Genomic DNA, 27,132 nt, shown 5'->3' on the forward strand with positions numbered 1-27,132 from the left:
CCAAATCCCCCAAATGCTAACATTTTATTACATGAGCTTTAGCCTCTATTCTCATTCAATCCGTCTCTCTCTCCCTCTCTCTTTCTCTCTCTCTTTCTCTCTCTCTCTCTCTCTCTCTCACACACAGATATGATGTGCCTTTACTAATACTTTAGTGTATATTCCTTCAAAACAAATAATTCTTTAACCACAGTACAGTTATCAATATCAGGAAAACCAGCAATGTAAAACTATTATCTATAGGCACTTCCGAAAAACTTAATTATCTCGTTGTAGTATATGATTTTTAACTTGCACTTTAAAATTATTACTATTTTGAAAGTATGTTATATATATGTATGGTAAAAAAAATTGTTTTTGAAAAGAAAATTAAAATGACATTCCACCATCCAGAGAGGGCCATCATTAATTTCTGTGTACACGACACAAAGGCACATATACATACGCATGCAGGCCTTCTTAAAAAAGAAACAAGGGCCGGCTGAGTGGCACAATGGTTAAGAACTGGCTTGGGACGCCAGAGGGCCCTGGTTCGGACCCCACATATGAGGGCCAGTGACACTGCCCTCTACAGCTAAGATGCTGAACAACAGCTCAACCTGGAGCTGGGCTGCCCTGAGTCGCCAGCGATGGCGTAGGCTGCAGCCCCTGTGGCAGTGGGTTGCCATGGGCTACCGTGTGTAGCCAGCAGCCAGCGTGAGCGGCCAGCAGCCAGTGTGAGCAGCCGTCCTGAAGCTGGTGACTGATGTGCCTCGCCTGGGAAGAGCGCAATGATGGTGCCAACTTGGGCCAGTGAAGCAACGTCCTCCACAACTAGACTGAAGAACAAAAGGACAGCAACTTGTCTGTTCCCCTTCCCCAATCCCCCAGCACTGTTCCCATCCCCCAACTCCCCAATAATCTTTAAAATAATCTTTAAAAAAAATCTTTAAAAAAAAAAGAAACAAAACTGTCATAATGAACACACTATTCATTGTAATCTGCTTTTTCACTTTAATATAGTTCAAGTTTTCTCATGTCAGCAAGTTTTTTAAAAACCTGTTTTTAAAATCTGTTTATGAAATCTATCACACAGACGGAGCTTCCCTGCCTTTACCGCCAGTTCAACACCGTCCTTCTTCCCCAGTCACCTCTGTGCTCACTGGGTCCCCTGCCCGTCTCTTATATATTGGGTTCTGTCTTGAGCCCTGTTATGCTCTGCACACTTTCAGGATTTCCATTCCAGATCTTTCCTGATCTCCTGCGTCCTCGGGTGGATGTTACCTCACAGTCCACATGCCCCACACGGAAGCCACCACCTTTCTCTCTCAGTCATGCTTGCCTCGCGGTCCCTTGCTCTCATCTTCTCTCTGTGCCATTCATTCCCCATGCTCGTTGGTCACTATGGCCTTAAATTTTATTTCATAATTATGTCGTCATCGGTCGCCTTCCCACACCTGATCTCAGGTCTTCGGTATTTCTTGCCCAAGTTAATGCAAGAAAGATAGCTCTCACTGGTGTCTCCACTTCAGGTCACCAGCCTCCCCTCCATCCTTCCGTAGTCATAATTCTGTGTGAGACTAGCATCGTGCAGCCTCTTCCTCTGATGCTTCCCACTGCGCTCCTGATAAAACACAAATACCATGCAGACAGACGTGCCTCCCTAGACTCCAGTTCCAGCCTCCCTGCCACCATGTCCCTCACTGCTTACACACTGAGAATGGTGGACCACGAACAGTTCCTCCAAGTTCCTTTTCTCTGGGCCTTGGTCTCCTTCCATGGAATACTCCATCTGTCCAGCTCCCCTTCCCCAGTTCTACATGTGCTTTATTCCCACTTATTTTTAAAGGCTGAGTGCAGGCACCTCCTCCAGGAAGCCTTCCCTGACCACCCCATCCCAACCCAATTTTTGTTGGGTTCTACCTGGATGTTCTTGGGTGGCCCTACACTTCACTCTGCCGTTATCAAACTACTGTGAGGGTCTGGTCATTCGATCACTTTATTAAGCCCCAAACCAGGACCATTCTGATACATACTTGAAGCCATAATAACACAAAGCACATTGCCTGGTGTTAAGTCAAATTCTGTATGTGTTTTACCAAAGAACTAATGGCTGTAACACCCTTTGTTATTTCCTTATTGCTTGGGATCATTAGCATTAAAGCTATGCATTTGCATTTCATTATATATCTATGAATAATTCCTTTTAATTGTGGTATGTATTAAATAAATGACCTTGAGAGCTAGATTAAATCAATCACAAGTTTTTGTCAAGTATAGCATTTTCCCACTGAGAGGTTTTATGAACACAGCGGTCAATATGAAAATGGTTGAACATCTAAGAATTACATCTGATAGAAATAATTTTTAATTGAAATAGCCCAAGCTGGGTAATTTGACAACTATATCATCACATCCTCACAGTTAGTTTATTATCAAAATCACTTTCTTATCAGTAATTTCATTATCACAGACATGGCACCTGAATATTTTGTTTGTTGGAGGCAGACTTTTTCAATATGAAAGAGATTAAAAACTAACTTGAGGATTTAAAGCTACTTTACAAATCCGTTTGAGATTTATAATTGATATGATAATTACTTGGGAGGATGGCGTGGTAGGTCTGTGTAGTGGGTATCAAAAGCTAAATTTTGGCTACCTAAATTTGGATGATTGGAAAAATCATACAGACGAGAGAAAAAGGGAAGGAGTCATTAATAGAATAAAGATAACTTAGTGGAAGAAAGAAAAAGAACAACACCCCTTTTGATTTTATCTCCTCTATAGGATTCCAACGTTTTCAGCACTTTTTCATACTAAATAAAAACATCAGAATGTGACTCTGAGACAAGCTGCGTTTTACATTTCACACATATACCCTATACATGTGCATATACACACATACATATACATATTTGTATAGATAAATAAACTAGGAAAAATGGTTTGTATTAATGTAAAAATCAAATATTTCTTCCTTACCTGAACCTGAGAAATTGTCTAAAGACCCGTCTGCTGTTGTTGAAACTATTTCACTGCTGCTCATCGGCTCTGTTTTAACTATAAAAATAAACAACATGTATCATATACCTAATTACTAGTTATTCAAAAGGCAAGGCAGAGATGATACAACATTCAAGTTAGTTACATAGAAAATCATTTCCAAAATCAGTCATTTTGTATTTGAATATAACTCAAATTAATATTCCTAATCGAATCTTTTTAAAAAACATTCACATGGTTAAGTATTTTCTCCCTAAGGAAACAATCTATTGTGACAAGTTACCCTTTAAAAGAAATGCTTTAAAACTAAAAGTAGTTAAATTCATTGTTACCTTACACATTTACTGAACTGCTGATTAATCAATAGCATATCAAAATTTGCATAACGTGGATGGGAGGATTTTTCCCTTGGGTTGTAGCCATTTGGCCAGAGTGAAAATGATAGAATAAAAAGATTTGAAGGAGTGGCAAATAATGCCAGCAGGTTTTCATGATGCTCAAGCTCAGGTGTATGCGTGCACGTGTGTGCACACATGCACGCACACACTTTCTCGGTGATCCAGCATGGCTAAAACGCACAGTACTCCATTTGATTCATTATTATTACCACCGAGCCATGTCTGTCTGCCAATTCGTCAGTATCCAAGGCACACTTAGTACCCAACACACACTAAATGTAAATGAAGCAGAAATGTGTCCATTTCAAAATAATAGTGATAGCAGTCAGTTTGTGGGGAACACATTTGACCTTTGATAAAGTTCCTTGGGGCTGTAAAATAAAAGCATTTAGATTTATGCTATAGGCTCTCCAAAGCAACTCACTCGATTGATGTAGTGATGGTTGTTATTGTACCCCTATCAAACAGATAAGCCAGACCACCTCAGAACATGTGTCATTTCCCCCAGTTTTAGGTTATCTTTAAATGAAGAGCTAGCAGTACTATCTCCTCTAGAAACTACCAGTAAAGTGCTATCATCAGAATTTGCCTAACCTACTTTGTGGAAGTTCCACATCCCCATTACAGGTTTTCAGAAAGAATACAAAAATACTGTAGAGGCTACCCCAAAATCAACAACGTGCTTTCCAAAATCAAAGCCCTGACAAGAGAATATTTGGGGAGGCTTCTGTCACAAATACAGTCTGAAATGGGAAAGGGAGATGGAGAAAAACGCAGCTTTCTCTTCTCTCAACATGGCCACTCTCTTAGAAACACCAGGCAAAGGACTAACTCACCCTCCAGGGCCTTCAAAACTTTTACTGACGCATCATGACTGGCTTTAAAATAGGCATTATACATAGTTGCAGCAGATAGTCCCTTTCGAAAAAATTAATTATTTAGACGGTTTGTAACAAAGCTGAAAAATAAAACCAGCGAAACTAATGGGAATCACTCAAACTGCTTGCTTTAATGTAGACCAAACAATAGCGTAACTGAAGCTTTCCCTTTCCCACCACTTGTTCTGGGTTAGAAGACTGAGTTCATGCTAATAAATTCTGACATAAGCCTGTATTTCCCTCCTCTCTTCACGCCTCCAGGCAACCTAATCATCTTACTCTTTATAAACCAGTACACCGCCACAGAGTTAGGGAAGCAGGTATGCCACTGGAATTGCACATTCCTGAGTTTCCCCACTCCCATTTTCCACATCTCACCGTCCTGAAAAAGAACTCACACAATGCCCTGTATGTATAAAGCAACAGCTCTGTTTCACCCTGTGCTGGACAGATGACCACTGGGATTCTGAACACAGAATCACATAGCGCTTGCCTAACAGAAGAACAGAATGAGGCCCACAGGGTGCAGGTCATGTAAAGCGCCTACTGTGTGTCAGGTTCTTCACAGATGTTACAATTCATCCTTTTACACTATTCTACATGTAGTAGGTCTCAGAACACAACTCACGCACTCCCTAGACACTGTTTTCTTGTTTCCCATGCAAAACACTGAATCCAGAGGGGTTAGGGATCTGCCCAAAGTCACACAGGTAGTGGCAGAAATGGGATTTGAGTTGGGATATTTTTTATTCCAAGGCTTGAAGAAATGGCAAGAAGTGGCACTTCCCAATAATTAGAGCTACTCTGTAACAAAGCAAGGCCAACTGAGGGGCAGTGTCACACAGCCCCTGTCCTCCTGGTGTGTTAGCACTTCCAGGTCAGTGAACTGGTTAAAAGAGCTCAAGTAGAAGCTTGAACTGTCTGGGAAAGACGGCGAAGAAAACATTTTCCATGCCGTGGGACATTAAGCCCAGATTACTTCTAAGTCTTTGCAAATATAAAGTCTATGATTCTGTAGGCTGGACCATAAAACGACTTGGGGAAAGCCTGACTATATCAAAACTTCTCCAGCACTCCTAAAACTTACCCCAGCCATTCTCCATATGATTGGCTTAATCAAATGTAGCTTTCACTCCCAAGAGACATATTAACTGTACTTGAAATGGTACTAAAAATAGGCAAAAAGAACAGGAAGGAAAGGAAGAGGACACTGTTTTTCTTTTAGGCTCCGAGTCTACTGCTTTTTGCCATTGTTCAAACGTACCCATCTATACACTAAGGAATAAAGACTCTCTTTTGCCAATGAATCCCAGTTTTTTTAAAGGCTCACTGTTGAAGAGGAGAGGATGTACATAAGGTGACTACTAGGATAGTCATGATTTTATCAGGTACTGTAACTGAATACTTTGATCACCAGGGACCTGAGGCTAAAGAAACTAGTGATTTATTGTGATGGAAAATAGTTTCTGAATGAAAGCCAAATGAACAGAGACCACTCCTGGCTTTGTTGTTGCCAGGCAGACACCCACCGGAAAGTTCAAAATGAGAATAATCCCTCGCCACCAAAACTCTACCCATCGCCACTAGCGCCACCACATTTATAAATACACTGCAGATATAATAGAGCACCTCTCAAGGCTTTAAAATTAAAACACTAACTTGTTTTTTTCTTAAGTCTTACAGATTGAAGCTACTGTCACATCTGAGAACAATTATGCCATCTAAGCCACCGATCTGGAAAGAAAAATCTATGAATGATCTGTTGTTCTCCTCTAAATAATTTTAGGATTCTTTTATCTCCGCCATACTTTTTCCTTCATCACATGCCTTTAGTCTATGAGAAAGCAGCAATTTCTTTTTATTCTCTTTTGCCCCCACTCAAGAGTATTGTTTTCTACCCTGCTAAGTTTCCAATCTTCCATCGTATACTTAAGGACTTAACATCCTTTAAAAATATTCACCCCTTTAATGTTCCTGACCCCCCTCAACTCTTTCACTTCGCTGTGCATTGTAGGCCTGAGCTATACCGGGCAACCTGTCACTCTCCAGAGGTACCACAAACTCCCACCCATCAATGCTTTTGAGCTTAGGTTTTGGACTCAGAGAATCCAGTTACCTGCCTAAAAGCTACTTGATCTCTTCAACCTTAATCACCTCATATACAAAAATTTAAAACTGATACCTATGTTATAGGAATGCAACAATTCATAAAAACTTATGTACAGTACCTGGAATGAAGTAGGAGCTGAAATTATATTCATCATCATCATTCATCCAAGCAGTCCTATATTCTATTTCTGCTACACTGACTGACTTTCTCCTGGGAACAATATCAAATACAGAGTTGAAAGCACTGGCTCTGGAATTATCAAATGAACCTCAATCTAGCTTTGCTATTAACAGTAGGGGCCTGGAAAAGATATTCAACTTCGGCATGCCTCAGCTCCCTCATCTGTAAGTGGGGATAACATACTCATGAGAGGATAAAAAAGAAAAATCCTTATAAATCATTTAGCACTGTGCTAGGTCAAGAGGCCATACTTTTAGAGTCATTCTATCATTACAGTATCTCTTTAACTATGAGAAACCTACTTCTTTCTTATGGGACAAGATCTACTATAACCTTCACCTTAAAGATAAGCTTGCTCTTTAAAAGCAATTTAGAGAATCTAAAGTGACTTGTCTAAGATCAACCCTGAGGCCACTGCCTCAGGAGAGCCGAAATCCAATCAAGGTAACTTGGATGTAACTGGAGAAGGCAGGACTAAATCACGAGTCAGAAAATGGATACCTAGGTCATCAAAATCAGTGTACATTCTTTCAGAAGAAATGGGCTAGCAGGAGAAAAAGATGGCGCACGTGGCAATTGTGATTGGTGATTCCAGGAGAAAAAAGTGGGCATCTCTCTCAGGCACTGTGTAAAGTGAGTACACTGAAACTGGCCCATGAAAAGAGACTCCTTAAATTTAAATGGAGACACCTATCAGACCATTGGAGCAGGTGACATTAGCTACCAAGATCACCCAAGGAACCCATCACATCACGAGTGTGCCCACCAAGCAACTTCTGGTTATACTACCAATGTTGCAGTCATATCAATAACCTCCAGGAAGATGACAGGCTGAGCAGAGACAAGTACTCAGTCCATTTGCTTAGTTACATTTCTCACCATATGTTGAGAGGATAGTGAAAGCAAGTTCACCGTCAAGGTTCAGCTCTGCCTGCTGGGCCGGAGCCCGCCCCAGTGTTCTGAAGAATTCGCCCAGGAGGCCACCAGGCTGGGTGAGCAGCAGATCCTCCCCAAGCAGTGGCTAAGCTCACCTCTTACTCTTCTTCAACTCTAACAGTCCAGCTTGTCTTTGGCACAGGCTTGGTCTTTCTATTTTGCTCCCCGCTGTGAATGCACAAGCCCTTCAAAAACTCAGTTCCCCATCTTCTACTACTCTTTGCGATTCTGTCATCTCTTCTAACTCAATGAAATGTACCTTCCTGCCACTTTGGTTATTAAATGGCTCAGCAACACCACTGGGCAGAACTGTGTTACCTCCAAGAAATGTCACCTTTTCCCTTTTCCATTTGCTCCCTTCTGTCGGATGTGCTCATCAGAATACCCTGCCCAAACCCCTACCCATTCTTCCACCCTCCGCCTCACCAGTGCAGTCTGGAATGCAGCTCCCACCGAGAGCCCTGTGTTGTCCCACTTTTCCCAGCATCTTTGTGGCCAGGCGCTAATCCCGGAACTGGAATTCTCTGGCTGTTCACTCTTTGGCTGCTGTGCTGGATGGCTGAATGTGCGAGAGGAGGCCATGATCTGAATGCTGACCAATTTCACTGAAACGCATGTGCCCGTATTCTTTTGAGCCATCTGTTGCCTGAGAATCCCCTTTAGTCATTTCTTGTGCCTGAAACAGTTTCCATGGAGTCTTTGCCACTTCTCCTCAAGCCCCTGCGCCACACCTCATCTGCCATCACCAACTGTTCTATACAGAAGGTTGAACCCGCATTATATCTTTCAATTATCCTCCTGCAATATTCCCCAGCTTCCCAGTGGCTAACCTCAGGGGAGACTGCCTTTCCTATAGTCAAGTTAACTTCACATCTTTGTTCTTCGTGACACTTTCACACTTCCTCTGCAACAATAATACTCTGTTTTCTTTTTTTTTTTCCCATTATTTGGTCTCTCAACATCCTCAATCATCCCATCCAAAGGGGCTGCTTCCCTTCCATGTACAAAAACAGACAGGTCTCCCCCAACGTTTATGCCTTCTTCCCACCATGATACTTCTCTCCCTTCTTTCATCACCAAGTTTCCTGAAAATGTGTTTCAAATTCTTATCTACTCTCTCTTTAATCCTTTTCATCGTCCCTTTATAGCTACTATTTTACTAAAAGGACTTTCCAAATTGCTCAGTTCACACTTTGCTCAATCCTGATTTTCCTTAATTCTTCTGTAAAATGGGACTTCCTCGGACACTTTTAACATCACGAATCAACACAACAAAGCAATATTTCCCTCTTTTTTCCTTCTATGGGTCTATTTCTCTGAATTTTCTTGCTTTGTCTGCTCTGTGGTTCTACAGTTCCATCTCCCTCTTACCTGTCTGAATATTCTCTCACAATCGTTTCTTTACTGGCCACAAATTTAAAAACAATCACCTTCATGTAACTGATTTCTAAATCTCTGTCCACATGCATTTCTGTCCCTAGGGACCAATCCCCGTATCCCAGTGATACAATGGCCCCCCCGGACCAGGGTCAAACACAACCTGCACAAACATAAAATCGTCTTATCCCTCTGTAATGCTCACGTCACCTGGACTAAAAGTTTGCTTGTCACCCTGATTTTTCTCAGCTCTTCTTTCTCCACATCCTATGGCCAAGTCTACAGTTTCCACCACTCCAATCTTTCACAACCATCTTTCTAACTTCGCAGTCACTATCTTAGTTACTTTTAAGGCTCTTCTCTTGCAAAAGTTGGCAAATTTGCCGTTCAGCAACTACTCTCTCTGCTTTAAGTAGAAATATTTATCTTTCCGTAGGCTAGATTTGAGTGAGTGGCTCCAGGCTCTGAGGCCTTCAGTGGATTCTCTGTTTTCTCCTGTGTTAAGTTACCATTCCTTAATCATGTTTTTAAGGTCCTCTATATTCTACCACCAACCTTTTCCTTTTTTTGCTTTACTTTCCAATTCGCCCATCACACACTTTATATCTATCTAACAACTAGTAACTTATAAAAATTCAAGAGTATCACAAAACACAGTCACAAGTAGTTGTCCTACCTTTCCTGTGTGACACTATTGTCTCCACTGTACAGATAAACAACCACATGTCCCTATATATGTCAACATTTAAACCAAACTGGCCTATAGTTGAATGCTTCCTCACATCCACAGAACTGCTAGTGCCTCTCTCTGTGGCATCAAACGTTCTACATCATTTCCGTCTGATGAAATCCCACAGCTTCTTCAAGGTCAACTACAGCCCCATCTTCTTTGTTAAGTCCTGCCTGATCTATTACTCAGGGGCAACTGCTCTTTTCCTTGAGCTACTGAATCTGAGTTTGTATCTCCTTCAGAACATACATCCTATTCTACTTCATTTTACATTTCACAGTCTTATCCATTTTTATATACATAAATTTGTTCACAAGAGGAACAGCATCTTTTTATATCCCTCCAGATCTCAGCGCAATGCTTAATACATAGTTGGAACCCAATAGCCATTGAGGGAATAGATGAAGGTAAAAATGCACAGCTGACTTTAAAGACAGATTATAACTGACTTTATGCACCTGGGTACATTGCATAGGGCAATTAAACATTGTATATGTTCCAACATAACATAATGTTCTATGCCTCCCAAATTATCACTCAGTTAACTTATGTGCCGGTACTCATAAAGCCTCTCACTTACAGGACATGTGTCTGTTACGTTATTTTGAACAAAGTGTTCTTTGGAGAAGACACATTAGCATAAAGTAAAATCACTCATTGGAACCTTTGTATGTTTGGAGAGGACCCTGCCTAAATCAGCAAAAAGAGAGGTAAATACAACACAGAGATTTAATAATTCATGGGCACGACCACCCAAAAGGCAAATATTAGATATTGCTGTAAAAAAAAGCCCTAAAAGAATCCACTAAAAAGCTACACTGCACATGACTATGCTGTGGATAACAAATATAAACCTAGAAGAGAAAAATACAACCATTGTAATGTTATAGTTTGGACTCAATGGCAATGCCACTCACAGATTTAATAAGCCCTCTTTCTGAAACCAGGAGGCAAAAGTGGAAATGTATGTTTTTAAAAACTATGTCAAATGACTCAGAAAGTGCCCTCAAAGGATACCAGAAAGCATATGTGAAGAGAAGGAATAAAATTAATACATAACTATGAAAGTGGAAAATAGCAATATTCCTCAGTTTGTATGTTCCGTATTAGATCTTATTTTAAAGACATAATTGAATGAATAAATTCAATGTAAGTAGCCATGTAACTATTTCTTCTTTATCTAACAGGGTATATATCCGTGAACCAAATGCATTCTCTTTGGTCAGTTCCCATTTGGAAAACGAGGCCTCCATTTATGTTTGGATTGGCTCTATCGCCTGGCGTACAATTATTATCTCTCCAAACTTTTAACATTAAAGCCATCCACCCCTTTTTTTTTAAAAGAGGGTGCAAAAATTATAGCTCTTTAAAATAGCACATCTCGTACAACCTTATGAAAACCAAATCAACACGGTTAGACCACATTTAAACTTAAGGGTCTACACGGCCAACAAGAAGTGTGAGTCAATTTCAAAACTGGTTATTCACAGAAAGTGGAGCATATTGGAGTTGCATTTTGCAATGACTGTAGAGGTCTAGCCTCGTTGACTTTTTTTTTTTTGTCAAACAAATGTTATGTTTTGTCAAATACATGATGACCGCTCCTCTGAAAGGTCTCTTCCAAGTCCAGGTTCCTTGTTTTACAGCTCTCCTTCTTGCCACACTAGCTCAGGTTCCTAACACTCACAATCTGGGGAGATTATCTGAGGCTCCATGAGGCTGCTCACCCCTCCCCCAATTCCAATCTAGCCTTGAAATTGCTGCCAGATTAATACCTAAAACACTTTTGCCGTATCAATGCCTTGGTGAAAATAGTCTGTGGCTTCTCTACGGGCTCCAGGATGAAGTCCAAATTCCTTCCCCTAGTAGTCAGGGTCCTCCCCAGCTTGGCTCCAGTGGACCCTTCCCAATTTATCTACTATCAATTCCTCCTCCAGCTATAACTGGTCTCTTCACAGTCCCCAGAACTATCCTACCTTTGTTCCTGCTGCTCCTTCATTTAGAATGCATTCCATCTCTTCTCAACCTATTCAAATTCTACCCATTTCCCAACACTCGGCTCAGATTCCATCCCCTTCTTGAAGCCTGGCCAGACCTCAGGGAGCTGAAGAGTTCTTTTTTTTCTGAACTCTGAGAGCACTTTTGTTTGGATCAGTGGCTTCTGACCTTCTTGAGAATGAAGCCCTCTTTCTAACACCAAAAATATTTCAGGACCCAGATGATGGTCTATTTTTAATCTGTTGATTGAGAAAGGGCATAATGACAAAAGCCGACTGCGAATTTTCAGACAAGAAAAACCCATAGTTTAAAAAACATAACAGAGTATGTATATGTAAAACAGAGTTTAATTGATATGTGACCTATTCATTTCCTCATCCTACAGAGATTCTGCACAGAAGATTTTGCTGACTTTTGGTACTAGCTCTGCATGTTCTGGGATCTCTAAGCTACAGATTAAAAATCCCCGCCTCCATAATTTAATCGGCAAACACCTTTTAGTGTTTGCCAAATTTTCAAGAAGTCTTGTCTTCCCCAACCAGGCTGAGGTAGATTCTTTGTATTACAGTAAAAACTAAATACATGTTTCCTCACTAGGATGTGTTAAGTATTTTAGGTTCACTTTTTTCACTAATATGTTATCATAAACTTTTCGTTAAGTACTGAAAAGTTAAAAGAATTATACAGTGAGTATCTATAAACCTACCATCTAGATTCCACAGTTAACAGATTACTATATTTGCTTTTCCATATCTTTTCCTCATAAAGCTGTCTTATTTTTCATGCATTTCAAAATAAGTTACAGACATGGTACACTTCCCCTAAACACTTCAGCATTCGTATCATTAACGAGAGTTCATATTTATTTATGGTTTCTTAAAGTAAAATTTATATATAATTAAGTGCACAAAACGTAAATGTCCCATTGGGTGACTTTAAACAGATGCCTACCTTTAGATTCCAAAGGGGCTCTAAATATTTTTAGGTTGTTATAATAATGGAAGCAAGGCACAACAGTGTGAAAAGATTGCTCCAATTTTAAGAACTAAGGTAGCAATATAACATTTTCAGTTTTGGACATAGGCAATATTGAGGTAGAATTTTTGCCTGGAAAAGTAGAGTTTTTAAAGTAGTTTATGTTTATTGAACACCTACTACATGCCAGGCATTGTGCCAAGCTCTTTACAAGTGGGCTTGCTCCCCATGGTAAGTTTCTTAACTCTTTACTTATCACATTTCAAAGATGAGGAAACTGCAGCTTAAAGATGTTTAAAAACTAACCTAAGGTGACACAGGCAGTTTCAAATTTCTTTGATTACCATACCTTTTCTGAAACCACTGAACAGTCAAACGTTTTCTGATTAGGGTTTTATCATCCTTCATCATTCCTCTGATGGAGATCTGAACAATCAGTGAAAGGCACAGCAAGAGCGAAGTCCCAGAATACCGGGGCATTGAATAAAAGTGTACCGGTGTGTGCTGTAAATTAGCAGATGGTGAAAGAGACTAGAGCGTACGCAGACTGGAAGCAGATGAGCCGACTTGGACTCAGAGCCTCAATCCTATCAACGTGGAAAAATAGCCCACTTGCCTAAAACATAATCAACCCACCACATTTACATCTCAGGTCACAACCTTTTCCCATCTCTTCCCATTCTTCAGCAACTCACAGGAGCCCCCAGACATAAACCCTACCAACACTGTGTATTAACTGAACAAGTACTTACTGAGTACCCCAGGTACTCCGAGTACCTGCAAAGGCCATTAGAAGATAGAAGGTTAGCTCAGAGGAGGCGGACATATTCCCTCCTCCCATGGAGATACTACAGTAGCCAGTCCCAGTGAAGATGTTTTCAGAAACATAACATTTATTATCGCTTCATAATAGCTACATTTTTTGAGCATATAGATGCTAATGACTGTGATTAGTATTCTAGATAGACTAATTGTTGTAACACCTGTGATAAAGATGCAACCCCCCCCCTACTTTATAATGGAGAAAGCAGAGGTTCACAGACTGTAGGTGAGGGTGGTGATAACACTGCTAGCCAATGGATCTTAAGAACGTCCTAGGAGCCACACACTGTTCTAAGTGTTTTTCCAATTCATGGACCCATCCTCACAACCCTCTAGGCACTATTATCATCTCCCTTGTACAGACCAAGAAGCAGAGGCACAGGGCAGCTACGTAAGTATTCAGCATCGCATTGGCAAACTGGTAGGTGACGGAGCTGACAGCTTGACTTCACAGTCCTCTCCCAAACACCCTGCTCTGCTGCCTCTCAAAATCCCCAGTCAGTTACACGGTTAGTCAACAGTGAACTGCAATTTACTAGCCCAGATTAGTCTGAGTGCAAAATTCATGTTCTCACCATCATGCAACACTGCTCTCCTATGTTTTTAATATTACTCGTTCTTTCCTGAAGACAAGTATCAGATGTAAATTTATACTGAAATAATGATATATAAATAAGTACATAATTTCAGATAAAAATGCCCTCATTACTTCTCACCCAGCGTCTTCTCGCCACTCACCACCCCTTAAAAACGGCTTCAAAATAGCACCCACGTATATTTCTGAAACCCGGACGCAGTCACACTGCTCTCCTCTTTACAAGCTTTCAGGCTGCCCAGTGCCTGCAGCACTGAATCCAAACTCCTGAACCTCGTACATAAGGCCCTTTGTCATCTGCTTTGCATGACTTAGATCCATCTCTGCACTTTGCACATGTCCCTCAACACACACACACACACACACACACACACACATACATATACACACATACACATACACACACACACACATACACACAGCCCCTGGGATTGGGGATGTCTTTGCTCCAGTTGAATAATCCACACTCTCTCTTCCTTCCAGGCTGGGCACCCAGTGTTTTTCCACCTCTCCTTCAAGACCCAGTTTAAGCATTACCAGTGTGCAGAAACCATCCTCCATCCTCAGTCAGCTTGGTCCTGATTAACTGTCCCTCCTCCACTGCAGAGCACAGCCCTTGTCCTCTGGTGGTCAGCTGACTACAGGTCTGCAACTCAGAGGAGGCTATGAACGTCTCCTGGCAAGAATAGTATTTGGGCAAATTTCTAGACACAATCACTTAATAAATATTTCTTGAATGAATTAGTGATGCAATGGTGGTTATACAGCGTGATATATGTTCTTCTGTTTCTTATATATAATCTCATATATTATATACATATATATTATTTTCTCTGCGGTGTACCTATATCCTTGCTTTAGCAATTTTTCTCCACCTTAAAAATGTTCACCTCCAATCATGACTCCTTACTGTAGTGAAGTGTACAGATACTCAGCCTAAGTGTACCCTGATCTTTGTATCATTCAGTTGTTTCTTGGACCTGTGGAAGTTGCTTCATTGTTGTTAAATATTATTAGGTTCAACAGTTGAAGTTTTCATTTATGAAACAGTTATGAGCACGGGACGAATGCGGGTCAGTTACTACAGATCCAACTTGAACGGCGGGTGTTCTCTGCACGGATGGACTACTGTATGACCTAGTCTGCGAAATGATCATTTTCAAATATTTGAAAAATGGACTTTAGATACTTATTCAATTTCGTAATGCTTTGTAAATAAAATGAAGGCGTCTCTGCTTCTATAATTATTCGCCTACATTATCTGCTTAGTAATATGGGGCATTCATTCAACAAGAATTTGTTGACTGCATCATCACGGCCAAGCTTCCTGCTAGAGCTGAGGACACACAATAGGTCTGCCCCTGACCTGAAGGAATCGAGAAACTGTACCAGGTGAAACACACATATACATAGAAGCTTCCTTCACTGGGTCACAATCTTAAACAAGGTAACAAAAAATGTTCAAGGCAGGTATAGTGCCTGAGTAAGAACCAAGCTCTCTGTCTATTGGGGAGTCCATGTTCTAGAGCGTGAAGGATGTGGGCTTTGAAATCAGCCTCACATGCCTTTGAAAGCTCATCTCCAACACAGATAATATGCTGTGTAAACAGACTAGTCACTTACACTCTTTAAAATGAGATACATAGAAGTCACCCTGACTTTTTTGGAGGATAAAATAAGGTACCTAGAGGACATAAATGATGTGCTCAGTAAATAGTGGGGACTCAGTTCAGCTCATATGCTTACTGTTGCTAAAAAGTATTCTTTTCATGAAAAATTCCCCTTAATCAGCAATAGATGCAATGATAAAATAGGTAAGCATTTTAGATTTTGATTCATTTTAGGTAAGAAGAAAATGTTTCCAATATGTATTATGGGAGTAATAAAACATATCTTCTTGTAATATGTTTGGTAGATACCTTTTTTGGTGTAATGGGATATTGGTGGAATGACATAACATTGAAAAATCTGCAAAACCACAAATTATCAGAAACATAATCATAATAAGCTTTCACTTATACACAATTGTGGGTCCTAAAACTTAATATCAGTGAAAAGCAAATCCTTGATTCACTTCTCTAAACATGAGTTTTGTTTTGAGAAGGTAATCATTGTGGACAGCTATGTGACAGAAAACTTTTTTCCTGCCCAAAGTAAAAATGGAAAATTTTTACTTATGTATATATTTTTCATATTATATTGTATGTTTGGACCCAAAGTGAGGAGACAGAATTACTCTTAGACCTTACTCAAAGCAAACGCACACACACATACATGTGTGTACATACACATATACACACACACACCACTTTATCTGTATATTGCTCACCCCAAGGCATCCTTGATCATCACAAGAAATTAGGAATTACTTACAGCAAGGAATCCATCAGTGAAGGGATAAGAATTAGCCTAAATACTAGCAACTCACTAAAGCTTCACACACACCCCTGGGTGGACCCGGAAGTTATTCCCAGAAGATAGGATGCTCTTAGCGAAATGTATCACTGTTTGTACCACAGTTCTGGCCCAACAGGGGAAGGGACGCCACAGAACTGTGCTTCTCTGAACTATCGGGTATTGGGAGTAGGTGAGAACTGTCTACATCAAGTCATTAGTTCATCAACAAGCCTGGTTCCTGGAAACTCTGAGCCTAGTTTCAGGCAATAAGCACTGGCGTTCCTATTCTTACTGGGGAAGATCCAGTCAGCTGTATGCAACAGGCTAGAGTACATGTGACAACCTACAGACCCTACCCTCTCCACCCCTTCATTCCTGACTGACCTCTTGCACTTCCTGTCATTCTCTCCTCCAGCCACACCGAGCAACGCTCTGTTCCTGGGACACACCCGCCAAGTTCCTCTCTCTTGCCTTTGGCCTTGCTTTTTCCTCAGAACCCTCCAACCAACTCCACTTCAGCTGCTTCTTTGAGTTTTGCTTGGTTAGTATCATCCAGTTCTCAAAGTCAAAAGACATGTGACCAGAGGTATCATGCACTGAAAAAATATTTTCTGAGGTAGAAAATACGTAACTGACAGTAGCAAAGCTGCAGCTGCTTTTTAGATTTCACTGTAATATGGCTCCAATCCAAATGTGCATATAAGGACTTCTAATGAAAAGCAGAGATGACGTCCCATCTCTGTGTTTGATCCCAGAGAGGCTGAATGTAGACGGCCGGCCGACAGAATTATAATTAAGTCTAAAGCTTTGAAAACTGGAAAGAACCATTGCCCTAAAGGTTAACCTATTGATGTATTATGCTGTGTACGTGTGACACCAGGATGGACTCTCCCACACTCACACACAAGGACTTAAACACCAGAGTGTAACTACCTTGGGGCGCTGACCTCACACTGAAGTCCTTTTGTCATCAAAGCACCTGCCATTGGTCCTTTTACAGCTCTGATGTTTGCTAGAGAATGGTGTTCTCCAGTCATGAAGACACCACTGCAGCAGAGAAGGCCCGGATGTTTAGTATGAAGGTATCAGAAAGGGCAGTGGCAGTGGATGGAATCACACATTCTCTCCACAGAATAGTACAGGGATGTTAAAATTCAGGCTCAGGACTCAAATACCAGGTCAGATACCAGCTATGCCAATTATAAACCATGTACCTTTCCACTTGGCATTTAACTTTCTAAGGCTTGTTTTCTTTGCGTAAAATAGGAATCAGTACTACAGAAGTGACGATTACTCACGTGGGGGTCTACATGTTTATAGACGACAGAGCATTTAGAAGTTTCAAATGTGCTACAGTTTTACTTATCCTCAAAGCAAGCCTGACTGGGTTCTGCTATTAACCCATTTTACAGATGCGGGAACTGAGCCACACAAAAGCTAACTTGCCTGAGCTCACAGCTAGTACATGGATCTGGGATTCGAACCCAGTCTCTTAAGCATGATGTTGCAATCTCAAAAGGAATTTTCTGAAGATTAATGAGATACATCATGGGTTCTGGGCAGCATCATGACTAATAATAAGTTATTTATAAAAATTAGCCATAATTATTAATTAGCAACAGGCATGTGATAATTATTCTTATACACTATACAGGCAAATATTAAGTCCTAACAAATTATTTTGCTCATCCTTTCATGGCTTTTGCTAAAGAACAATTTATAAAGGGCTAATTCTGTGGCTACAGACAAACTCTTAAAAATGTCATTTAGAAAAACTCCTTTATTCACAATGTCCCTTAATCTTCCAGAAACTAAATCATGTGCAGAACGCAAACAATAAAATTTGATTACCATTTTTCTATTGACAACAGAATATCTGACCACAAATATATAAATATAGCCTTGAAAATGCAGCCTCAAACCATAATTTTATACACATTCACTCTAGTTTACATATTTCTCATAAGTAAGATTTCTTTAACACACTCTTGTTGGATATAACTGTATTTTACTAAATTAAAATTACAGTGAGAAAAACAACTTAAGGTCACTTGTATGTGTTCTAAGCTTTGGAGAAATGATAAAACAACTTTAAAATAACTTCTGATAATATAAATTTGTAAAATTGAATTAACCTATGATCCTAAACTATGCAATTCACAATTAAATAAATCTTAAGATGCAGAAAATGAAGGCACCTAATTCAAGATCGTATCTCTTATCATCTTGGAAATCTGATATGCCAATTCAAAATTACTATTTGAATTACCACCAGAATTCCTGAAACCCTATTTGTAGGGAAGATTCCAATTGCATCTGGTTTTATGTCCCTGAAAGGCAAATTCATCTGCCTTAAGACAAGTTTAAGCTTCTTCTTGAGTCTGAATCTACATTTTCAAAAGAGAAAACAGAATTAGAGCTCTTAGTTCCGCTTGCTCCACCTCTCTTCTGCCCTTCCCCACTGCTCACCCCCAGACAACCAAAAATAAACACTCAAACCGGCAATATATGAACTGACCAATCTTAGGCTCCCATGGACTTCAGACAACCAGCAAAAACAAAGATGGAAAGAATCACTGCTTTGCAAACAAGGCCTTAATTAGGTATGTAAATAAAAATCCTTTTACTGCTGTAGCCCTGAGTCCTTCTAAAGGATGATTCCGCAAGTACTTCTCACACCTACACAGCACAAACATCAACACTACAGCCTCTGCCAAATTTTAAGGCTTGAACACATACCCACGCATTGCCAATGCTCTCAGATCTGACACTAATCCTTATCTAACAAAGGGCATCACTACCAAAAAAGCCTGTCTTAAAAATTATGCTTTGACAATCTTTCTAATCAGAAATTTCTATTCCACCCTGTCCTGGAAGACTAACTGCCCCAAAGACTAGGAAAAACAGTTAAAAGAAAAACCACAATTGGTGTTGTCATAACCATCCACGAGTGTCCTCCAGGTCAACCTTTAATCATTTAATAGCAATTAAAATATTTATTAATTCACTGGGAAACAGCACTTCTAATAGTGCTTTCCTGAATGCAAGTCAATTATGCTACTATTTTATATTTTTACCTGTTTCTGTTTTATAATTCAGAGATTTATAAACTGGGTAGAACCAAAGTTAACTGCAACAATAACAATTCACAGAGGGGTTGGACTTGAATCTAAAAAATGTGAATAGGTGGACCTTTTGCAATATGAAACAGTCAACCAACTCTTCTAAGTCAAGAACATTTCACCTAGGAAATAAAAAATAAAAAAGCACGATATGAGAGGCTGACGCTCAGTCTGTTTCTGTCTTTATCCCTTAGATGAACCATAAAAATAGGCGCTAGCCTGTGAGTACAGAACCTCCAAACACTGAGTCTTATGATAATTTGGCAGCCGACTTAAGAAGAAACTTAATATTCTCTGCCTCTCCATTCCATTCCCTTCTTGTTTGCTCTTCAGATGAAGTTATGGTTTTTGATACAGGAGATTTTCATGTTTTCTTAGCCTCATTATAGGGACAAGTGGTGGCAGGAAGTGAAAAATGGCTCTGAGAGAAGACAATCTATATAAATGTGGGCATAGCCAAGAACTGTGTAAACGAACTGAAGTTTTGTTGACCTAATTAAGGAGAGCAGCTTCAACTGGGCTGCAGTGAAGTCGCTGAAATATAAATCATGCATATAGAGCTAGAAATATTTGGGAGGGAGTTAGGAGAGGTGATTGATACTTTAAGCAGTCTTTGAAATTTTAATGAGTTTCTTGTTTTTCATTCTTCTCATTCATTGGTAAACACCACTGGCTTCAACATAAATAAGGGATTCAAAGAAGGAATAGGAAAATCTATAATAATTATATCCCCGAGAAGCTTGCCAGATATTATGACTTCGCTAATTTTCAGCTTAACTCCTCTAGCGGTGACTGAGAAGAATGAAACCAACATATGATGGAACATATAGGTAGCATGATAAATGGATTCACAAACTTAATAGTAATCCAGAACTTTCTGAGACTGCTTGCATCGAAACAGGCATGAGACATGGATGGTGAAGAAAGTTTGAGTCCATATTTTCAAAGTATATACTAAAATAAATATCCCAGTAGGTTGACTAAAAATCCATTAATTTTTTGGATAATTTATACTGAAATCTTCTAACTTCACTTTCTAACTCCTACAACCCTTGCAAAGTACACCACTAACAATGCCTGAAAACAGAGTGACAGTGAGATGAGTGACTGTAATTGTCTGAAACTGGTCTAAAAAATTCACTTCAAAGACATAAGACAGACTTATTTATTTTTTAGGATATGGAATAATTTCTAAGCATTTCCCAAACTGAATGTCTCAGCAGATTATACAGTCATCTAAAATATTTTTATTTTGAACTTCTTTTAGTTATGCAAAAATCTTATAAAATACATATTCTTGAATATGAATGTGATATCAGCTGTTAAATGTAGATACTCAGAAATATGCTCCCTTAAAATACAAACACGCATCAATTCACACATAGCCATCCAAGGGGGAAGTCCCCAACAGCGTTTCCAATGCTGAATGGTTCTTATTTTGTTGGGAGATGGTTTGCCAGTAAATGATGACAAAATGAAACGTCTTGCCCCAATTTCATTTCTTCACATATTGGAAAACTGACCGCCATGATTTTGTAATTAATCCCCCCAATATGTATTGGTGTATTCTGGTCAGCAAAACAATGTAACACACTTAGTCTTCTTTATTTTTAAGTTACTTTAAGTGACTGTTGTTATTTGGATTTTTCATTGATGAGGATGACTGTCAAGCATCTGCACCTCTGGTCCCCTTGGACGCCCCTGTCACTGGCTGCCTGCACAAGGACCCTGGTACGGCCCCACCAGCCCAGGGCCCTGCCATGGTCTGCACGACTGCACACACCTAGGCTGCACTGTGCAGTGGCCAAACGTCTACCTGAAGCCAAATTCCAAAGGAGAGAAAAAAGGATTGCTCTATCAAACCCACTTAAGCACTAGAATTGCTTTCCTTGAAATAATTTAAATTTCGTTTGGATCACCTATCAAAATGGGAAGAAAAGTTTCAGATGAAACAGCACTTATCCGGAGAGTAATTTTTGTGTGTGTGAAATCAGCAAAGTTTCTACTTTTGACAGTGACCCTCTTTTATAAACACTGGGAATGCAAGTATTTACTCAAAAAGGAAAATACACAGTATTTACACGTTAAAGACAATCACTATTGGTATAAAAATTAAGATGTCTCATATGAGAAACAACGGGTTTTGTATTTTTTAGCATAAATTTCATAATATTACTGGTTTTAAAAGCCTTCACTTATACATATTGGAATACTCCACCAAACACACACTTTAATGGCATTTACTTGTGTTTATTTTTTAAGAACGGTGATAAAAGATCACCATGGTGATTGGGGAATGATGGTTAAGGGTTTTGTTTATGGATGGAATTCTAACCATGGATAATTCATTGCATTTCTAGTGAAACTCATGCTATAAGTTCATCAAGGTCCAGAGGTTTAGCAGGAAATAAATAAGTAAAAATATCACCTGTGAGGAAGTAATTTTTCAATAGGCTAAAACAGAAATAAATACAGTACAACACGTAACATACCCTTCCATATGCTCAAGTTTTAAAAATATACACGGTACCTAAATAAATGTGAATAACAGCTTAATATATATGTGTGTATATATGTATATACAGTCTTGCTTATATGTTTAGGCTTAGGGATATGTGGATTAAAGTAGGTATTTCTATTTACATAAGCTATACATAAATATTCATGTATTAATTTTACAAAAAAACAAGTATAATAGTACTATGGTTAAAGTATACTATTTAATCATCTTTAAGAAAGCAAATAAGTTTTGTGTATTCTCCCACTGAGGATGTGTATTTGTAAACACCAAATATGCTTTTTTGTTGTTTCTTTTTTTACTTATTTATAACTTGATGGCCAAAGCCAAAGAACACTAGGCACACAAATTATGTTACTGGTATTTAGAAACAATCCAGTCCAATGCTACATTTACATAACTGTTTAAAGGCAACAAATGGTTGCATTTAGTAACAAAAGGGAAAGTTCAAATAAAGGCAACAACTCCAAATTTTCATTACTCATGAAACAAAACAATGCAAAATAACACTGTGCTGTGGAGAATGGTCGACAAGGAGCTGAAACACTCTCCAAGGTTAAAAATGTTCCGCGCACACCCTACGTGTCATAGGTATATATAGGCATCTATGCGAAATAAAACCAGTCTATGTCATGTTCTAAAAGCCGAGGAATGTGCAGCTCCTCACTAACGATGCATAGTGATTACCTCCAGGGGAAATGGAACAGCAGTTTCATGGCTCTGACAACTGAACTCATAAAAAAGCGCAGGCTGATGAGGAAACAAGGTGCAAAGTAAACAGTGACAAGGCAGACACTCACCTTCGGTGCCATTGGGAGTCATGGAATTACTATTTATATGAGAGTTATCGAGTTTGGGGCCACTGGGGGATTCGCTACTACCACTCAGACGGCTATGCGGGCTGCTGAGATCCTGCATTTCCATAGACCTAAAGACAAGAAGCCTTCCGTGTGACAGTTGTACCAAATTCATAACTCCACCATTTAATGCGCTAACGACTTGACACCTTCTTTGAAACACATTCGCACAAAAGTCCCATTGTATCTATTTTCTCAGACTCAAAACAGTTCATCTCACATTTTACCTTCGGTCATCCTTTCCTAACATGTAGTACTGAAAGGTGTCACTTGCCTCACCTATCCAGCCAAACAACGGTTCACAAGGAGCTTTTCAACTCGTTTTCTCTGACAGAGCTCATCAAGTCACAAGGTGTAATGAGACAATTACATCTATTTTAATATTACAAAAAAATCAGTGCTGGTGCTTTTATATTAAAAAAGCAGTATTTTTCTAAAAGAAAAGACAAATATGTAAACAGGTATAATAGGAAAAAAAATCACTTTTCTTAGGAATCTGTTTCATCTAGTAAATGAACATTAGGTCCTCCCTGATAATTTACCATCCAATTGTAATTTAATGGGTCTCCAAACCAAATAAAACACTTGAAGCCTATCATCTAGTGACAGGGAATGAGATAGTCCTGATGCATGTGTTTACTCTGGCAAACTGCTTAATTGTTCCTCTGTTTCCCTTGAAACAAATGCAGCATTAAAACGTTATGATGTCGGCTCACTTGTTTGCTTTGTGGATTACACACAGCCTGCCCAATTGAAAAGGGATCAGGCAACTCCCGGTGAGTCCCTGCAGCATTAGCACTCGGAGTACCTCAACTGTCACTCAGCCAGGGCCAGCATTCTGCTGCAGCACCCTGATGGTGCATTTTCACCACATAAAAACAGCTAACTCTCCCCCACCCCCCGGCCCCTGAAAAGTTCGGAGGAGTCAGCAGTTACTTATTCTATAAAAGGTACAGGAGCCACGACTCATGTTCACAACTGCACAACTACCCATGGACAGTTCATCGTCTATTAAGGAAGAGAGGACAGAATTTACAGAAAGTGACTAAAATCCAGCCTAGATATGCTTTGGTTTTGAAGTTTTGAAAATCTAAGGCCCATTCACTTTATTTTAAATGTATGTGTGGTGTTTTTTTTTTTCTTCAAGGGGAAGGGGTATTTCATATTACATGTATGAAGCGAAGACTGCTTGCTCCTCACCCTCACCAGGTCAATAAAAGCTAGTAATTTTAATTTGGAGGATGCACTTACTGACTGTAAATACTAGTTTTTAGAAGAGCTTAATATGAACCATTTTACTTCTAACGTGAATTTTTACTTCCCCAGCTCTTCTGCGTTCAAACTAGAAATGGCTTAAAATCCCATTTCTGTCTCCTCATTCTCACTATACATTCAGTTTTCTGAATTCCTGAAACTACACAACCGTAATCATTTTCAAACCTAGGCTCCCCTTCCCCTTCTTCATTCTCAAAATGTTTTACAAGCGCGTACACACATACGTGTACACACACACACACACACACTCTCTCACAAATTGCTAAGTAATTTCCAACCCAGGCTGTTGCTATTAATAGAAATAATTAAGAAATACTAGACAAAAATAGATATGGGTCACAGAGAGGTAATCTCCGAAAATGTCAAATATCAACAATATCCTTACCTGCAACTTGAGGAAACAGCAACATCTGAACTGGTTTGAGATGTTTGCACCTGTGATCAGGGGTAAAAAAAATTAGAAGCTGTTGTTAACTCTGCTTCACTGTCAGCTCTTAATTACACAGAGCACATGGCTGGGAACGACAATGCCCCCTTTTAACCAAAAGAGAAAAAGGAGGATACTGCAGCAGTGAAAGGCATATTGTCTTTAAGTTGAGATCTCTGCTGCTGTTTCCTCCTGGTCTACCCTTCTCCTCCCCTTGTCAGGGGGGGAACGGCGGCCAAATGACTGGATAGTGATTCATCACTGGCCTATGACAGCTGCAAGCGGATCACCCCTCCCCCAATCAACATGCAAAGCAGCCTGGCCCAGGCAGCTCGGAAAAGGTGCTTGGAAAAAAAAAATCGCTATTAGCAAAACGAGTGTGTTTCACAGCAGCAGTTCAAGCAGTCACCTTCTAGCATCCTCAGAAGGTCTTTCATCTTCTATCACCGGGCTGAAACGGAGTTCCCGCCCGCCCCTTGGACTCCCCACAGTTTCTTAACCTTATCACCATGGTTTTCCCCTATATTGACTAGTTGTCATTGAACATTCACGGAAACAGCTTCCGGGCAACTTTCAGGTCACGCTGGACTAACTATAAACGGCAAAGGCAAGTTTTCACACCCCAAGTCCCATCACGCAGGGATGTGCTCCAGTGACCCACGGAAAATTTACAATTCGGCGCATGCCTATTCCTCACTGCCTGGTAAAACAGAAAAAGCAGTTAGCTTTTGGGCTACTTTCCCATCTTTGAAACACAGAAAAAGAATGGATAGCTTAATCATAATCATCATCAATGTCCCAGTGAGCCAGCCTTTGGGTGTCTTTTGTTTCCAGATAAATCTGTATTTCGGGACTTCACTGAACAACTGATTTCACAAGCTTGCAGGTTTTGCCGGTCACTGCCCTGTCTCCAGAGGCAGCACAATGTGCCGGCAGGTGAGCAGCTCGGGTGAAGGTGGGTGAAGGTGGGTTTCGGGCTTGCAAGCTCAGGCTAACGTCTTAACAGTAAAGGGTATTCCACATAACGTTTAAAATGACTCCAAATTCCCAATCTTTGATGTGCATTTTCATTCAACCTGAACTGACATCAATCAGGGTTACAAAACAAAGATGAGAGCTGAAGCATCTCAAATGGCATTAACGTTATCCAACCACGTATCTTCTATGGAGTCCTGTTATTTTTAAATTATGATTTATGAAATTAAGAACTCCTACTTTTTGGCAGGAATAAAGCGTTGTTAAAGTCTAACCATCTTGGTGCAATGTTCCCTGAAATGTCTAGGTATGCTTTCCTATAATACGTGGAGGATGAAAAATAATTTTTTAAGAGGTGCATGAGCATTAAGTGAAAATTTCAATTTTAATGCCTGTAGATATGTCATTTTGTGATGACAGCCTTCTGCAATTTTTGTTAATATTAATGTGCTTACACAAGATTAACTGTTTTCCTTTAGAAACTGCGGCAATATACCTCAAGGATAAATTTTCTTTTTTATTTCCACTTTTATACACCTGGAATAAATTATAGGTGAGAACTAACTTAGTTTTTAAGAACTCTCTTGGCTTAATTATGTGAAAGAGTATGTAAAACATACTTTCTGTTAAATGCTAAAATACAGTCCTATTTTAACATTAGCGATATAGTATAATCTTGGAAATGTAATTTTAGTTTCATTGTATGGTTTGAAAGTCTGATTATATTTATAGTTGATGTTTAACCTATCACTTCAATTTCAACACCAAACTGTTAATTAAAAAGTGAATGTCAAAATAATTCTAATACGTTTTCTCGCTGAAAAAAATAACGTATCTTCACAACCACATACTTCTTTCCTGCTGACTCGACTCAGCCTGTACTGTACTTTTTATACACTCCAGTTTTTGAAAGTCCACATCCATGCTCTTCATTTCATTAAGTATACTTCAGATATATTCTTTTGTGTCTCAAGGATTATTTAAACCATGTGTTGTGTGTTACTGTATTTAAAAATGACTCTTTAATCAAAATAACTTTAAAACAGCTAATCCTCACTTAGGCTGGTCAGCTGAGTCCACATCGTGGTCCAGGAAAAATAAATCTACTCTCAAGAATGCCAACGCAGACAACAATTAGACACAGATGTGAGCAAAATTAGTTACAGTTTACAAAATGCTACACTTCACATGCTTTTAGTTTTTTATGTGTAGTACAAGATTACAATGCAGTAAAGAAACATACTCTTATAATGACTTATTTAAAAAGAACACCTATTTCTGATCGCTGTTGATTTTCTCTGCTGTCTTGACAAGATCTCTGGAAGTTTCTGTGTTTTCAAGGTCTAACACCATAATACGTTTCAAAAATAATGAGGCATATTTTCATTCAAAAGAGAAAAAAAATATTTCATGGTTTTCAGAAAAAGGCTGTTAGGCACTCAGGAAGCTCACATTTTCTGCTTTACATCATTAAACTTAATTTGTTTCTCGTCTTCTCCTAATCTGGTATTTTTAACTCAAATGTTCCTAGGAGTACAAAAAAATATTTCCCATAAAATTATAAATGGTCATTTTATATT

General features: G+C 39.4%; 1 protein-coding gene across 1 annotated transcript in view; it reads right to left on the minus strand.

Moving 5' to 3' along the window:
- Positions 1 to 27,132, minus strand: part of LOC109383290 (eyes absent homolog 1-like) — a gene marked incomplete at its 3' end in the record, with an annotated part of 255,798 nt that overhangs the window by 76,367 nt on the left and 152,299 nt on the right. The window contains exons 3-5 of the mRNA XM_019643588.1: positions 24,536 to 24,585; positions 22,819 to 22,946; positions 2,962 to 3,039 (exon numbers count right to left, since the gene is read on the minus strand). Of these exons, the coding sequence (XP_019499133.1) occupies positions 2,962 to 3,039; positions 22,819 to 22,946; positions 24,536 to 24,585 (256 nt within the window). The remainder of the gene's footprint in view (positions 1 to 2,961; positions 3,040 to 22,818; positions 22,947 to 24,535; positions 24,586 to 27,132) is intronic.

This window comes from Hipposideros armiger, unplaced genomic scaffold (genome assembly GCF_001890085.2).
Source record: "Hipposideros armiger isolate ML-2016 unplaced genomic scaffold, ASM189008v1 scaffold_80, whole genome shotgun sequence".
In the NCBI taxonomy this organism is placed as follows: domain Eukaryota; kingdom Metazoa; phylum Chordata; class Mammalia; order Chiroptera; family Hipposideridae; genus Hipposideros; species Hipposideros armiger.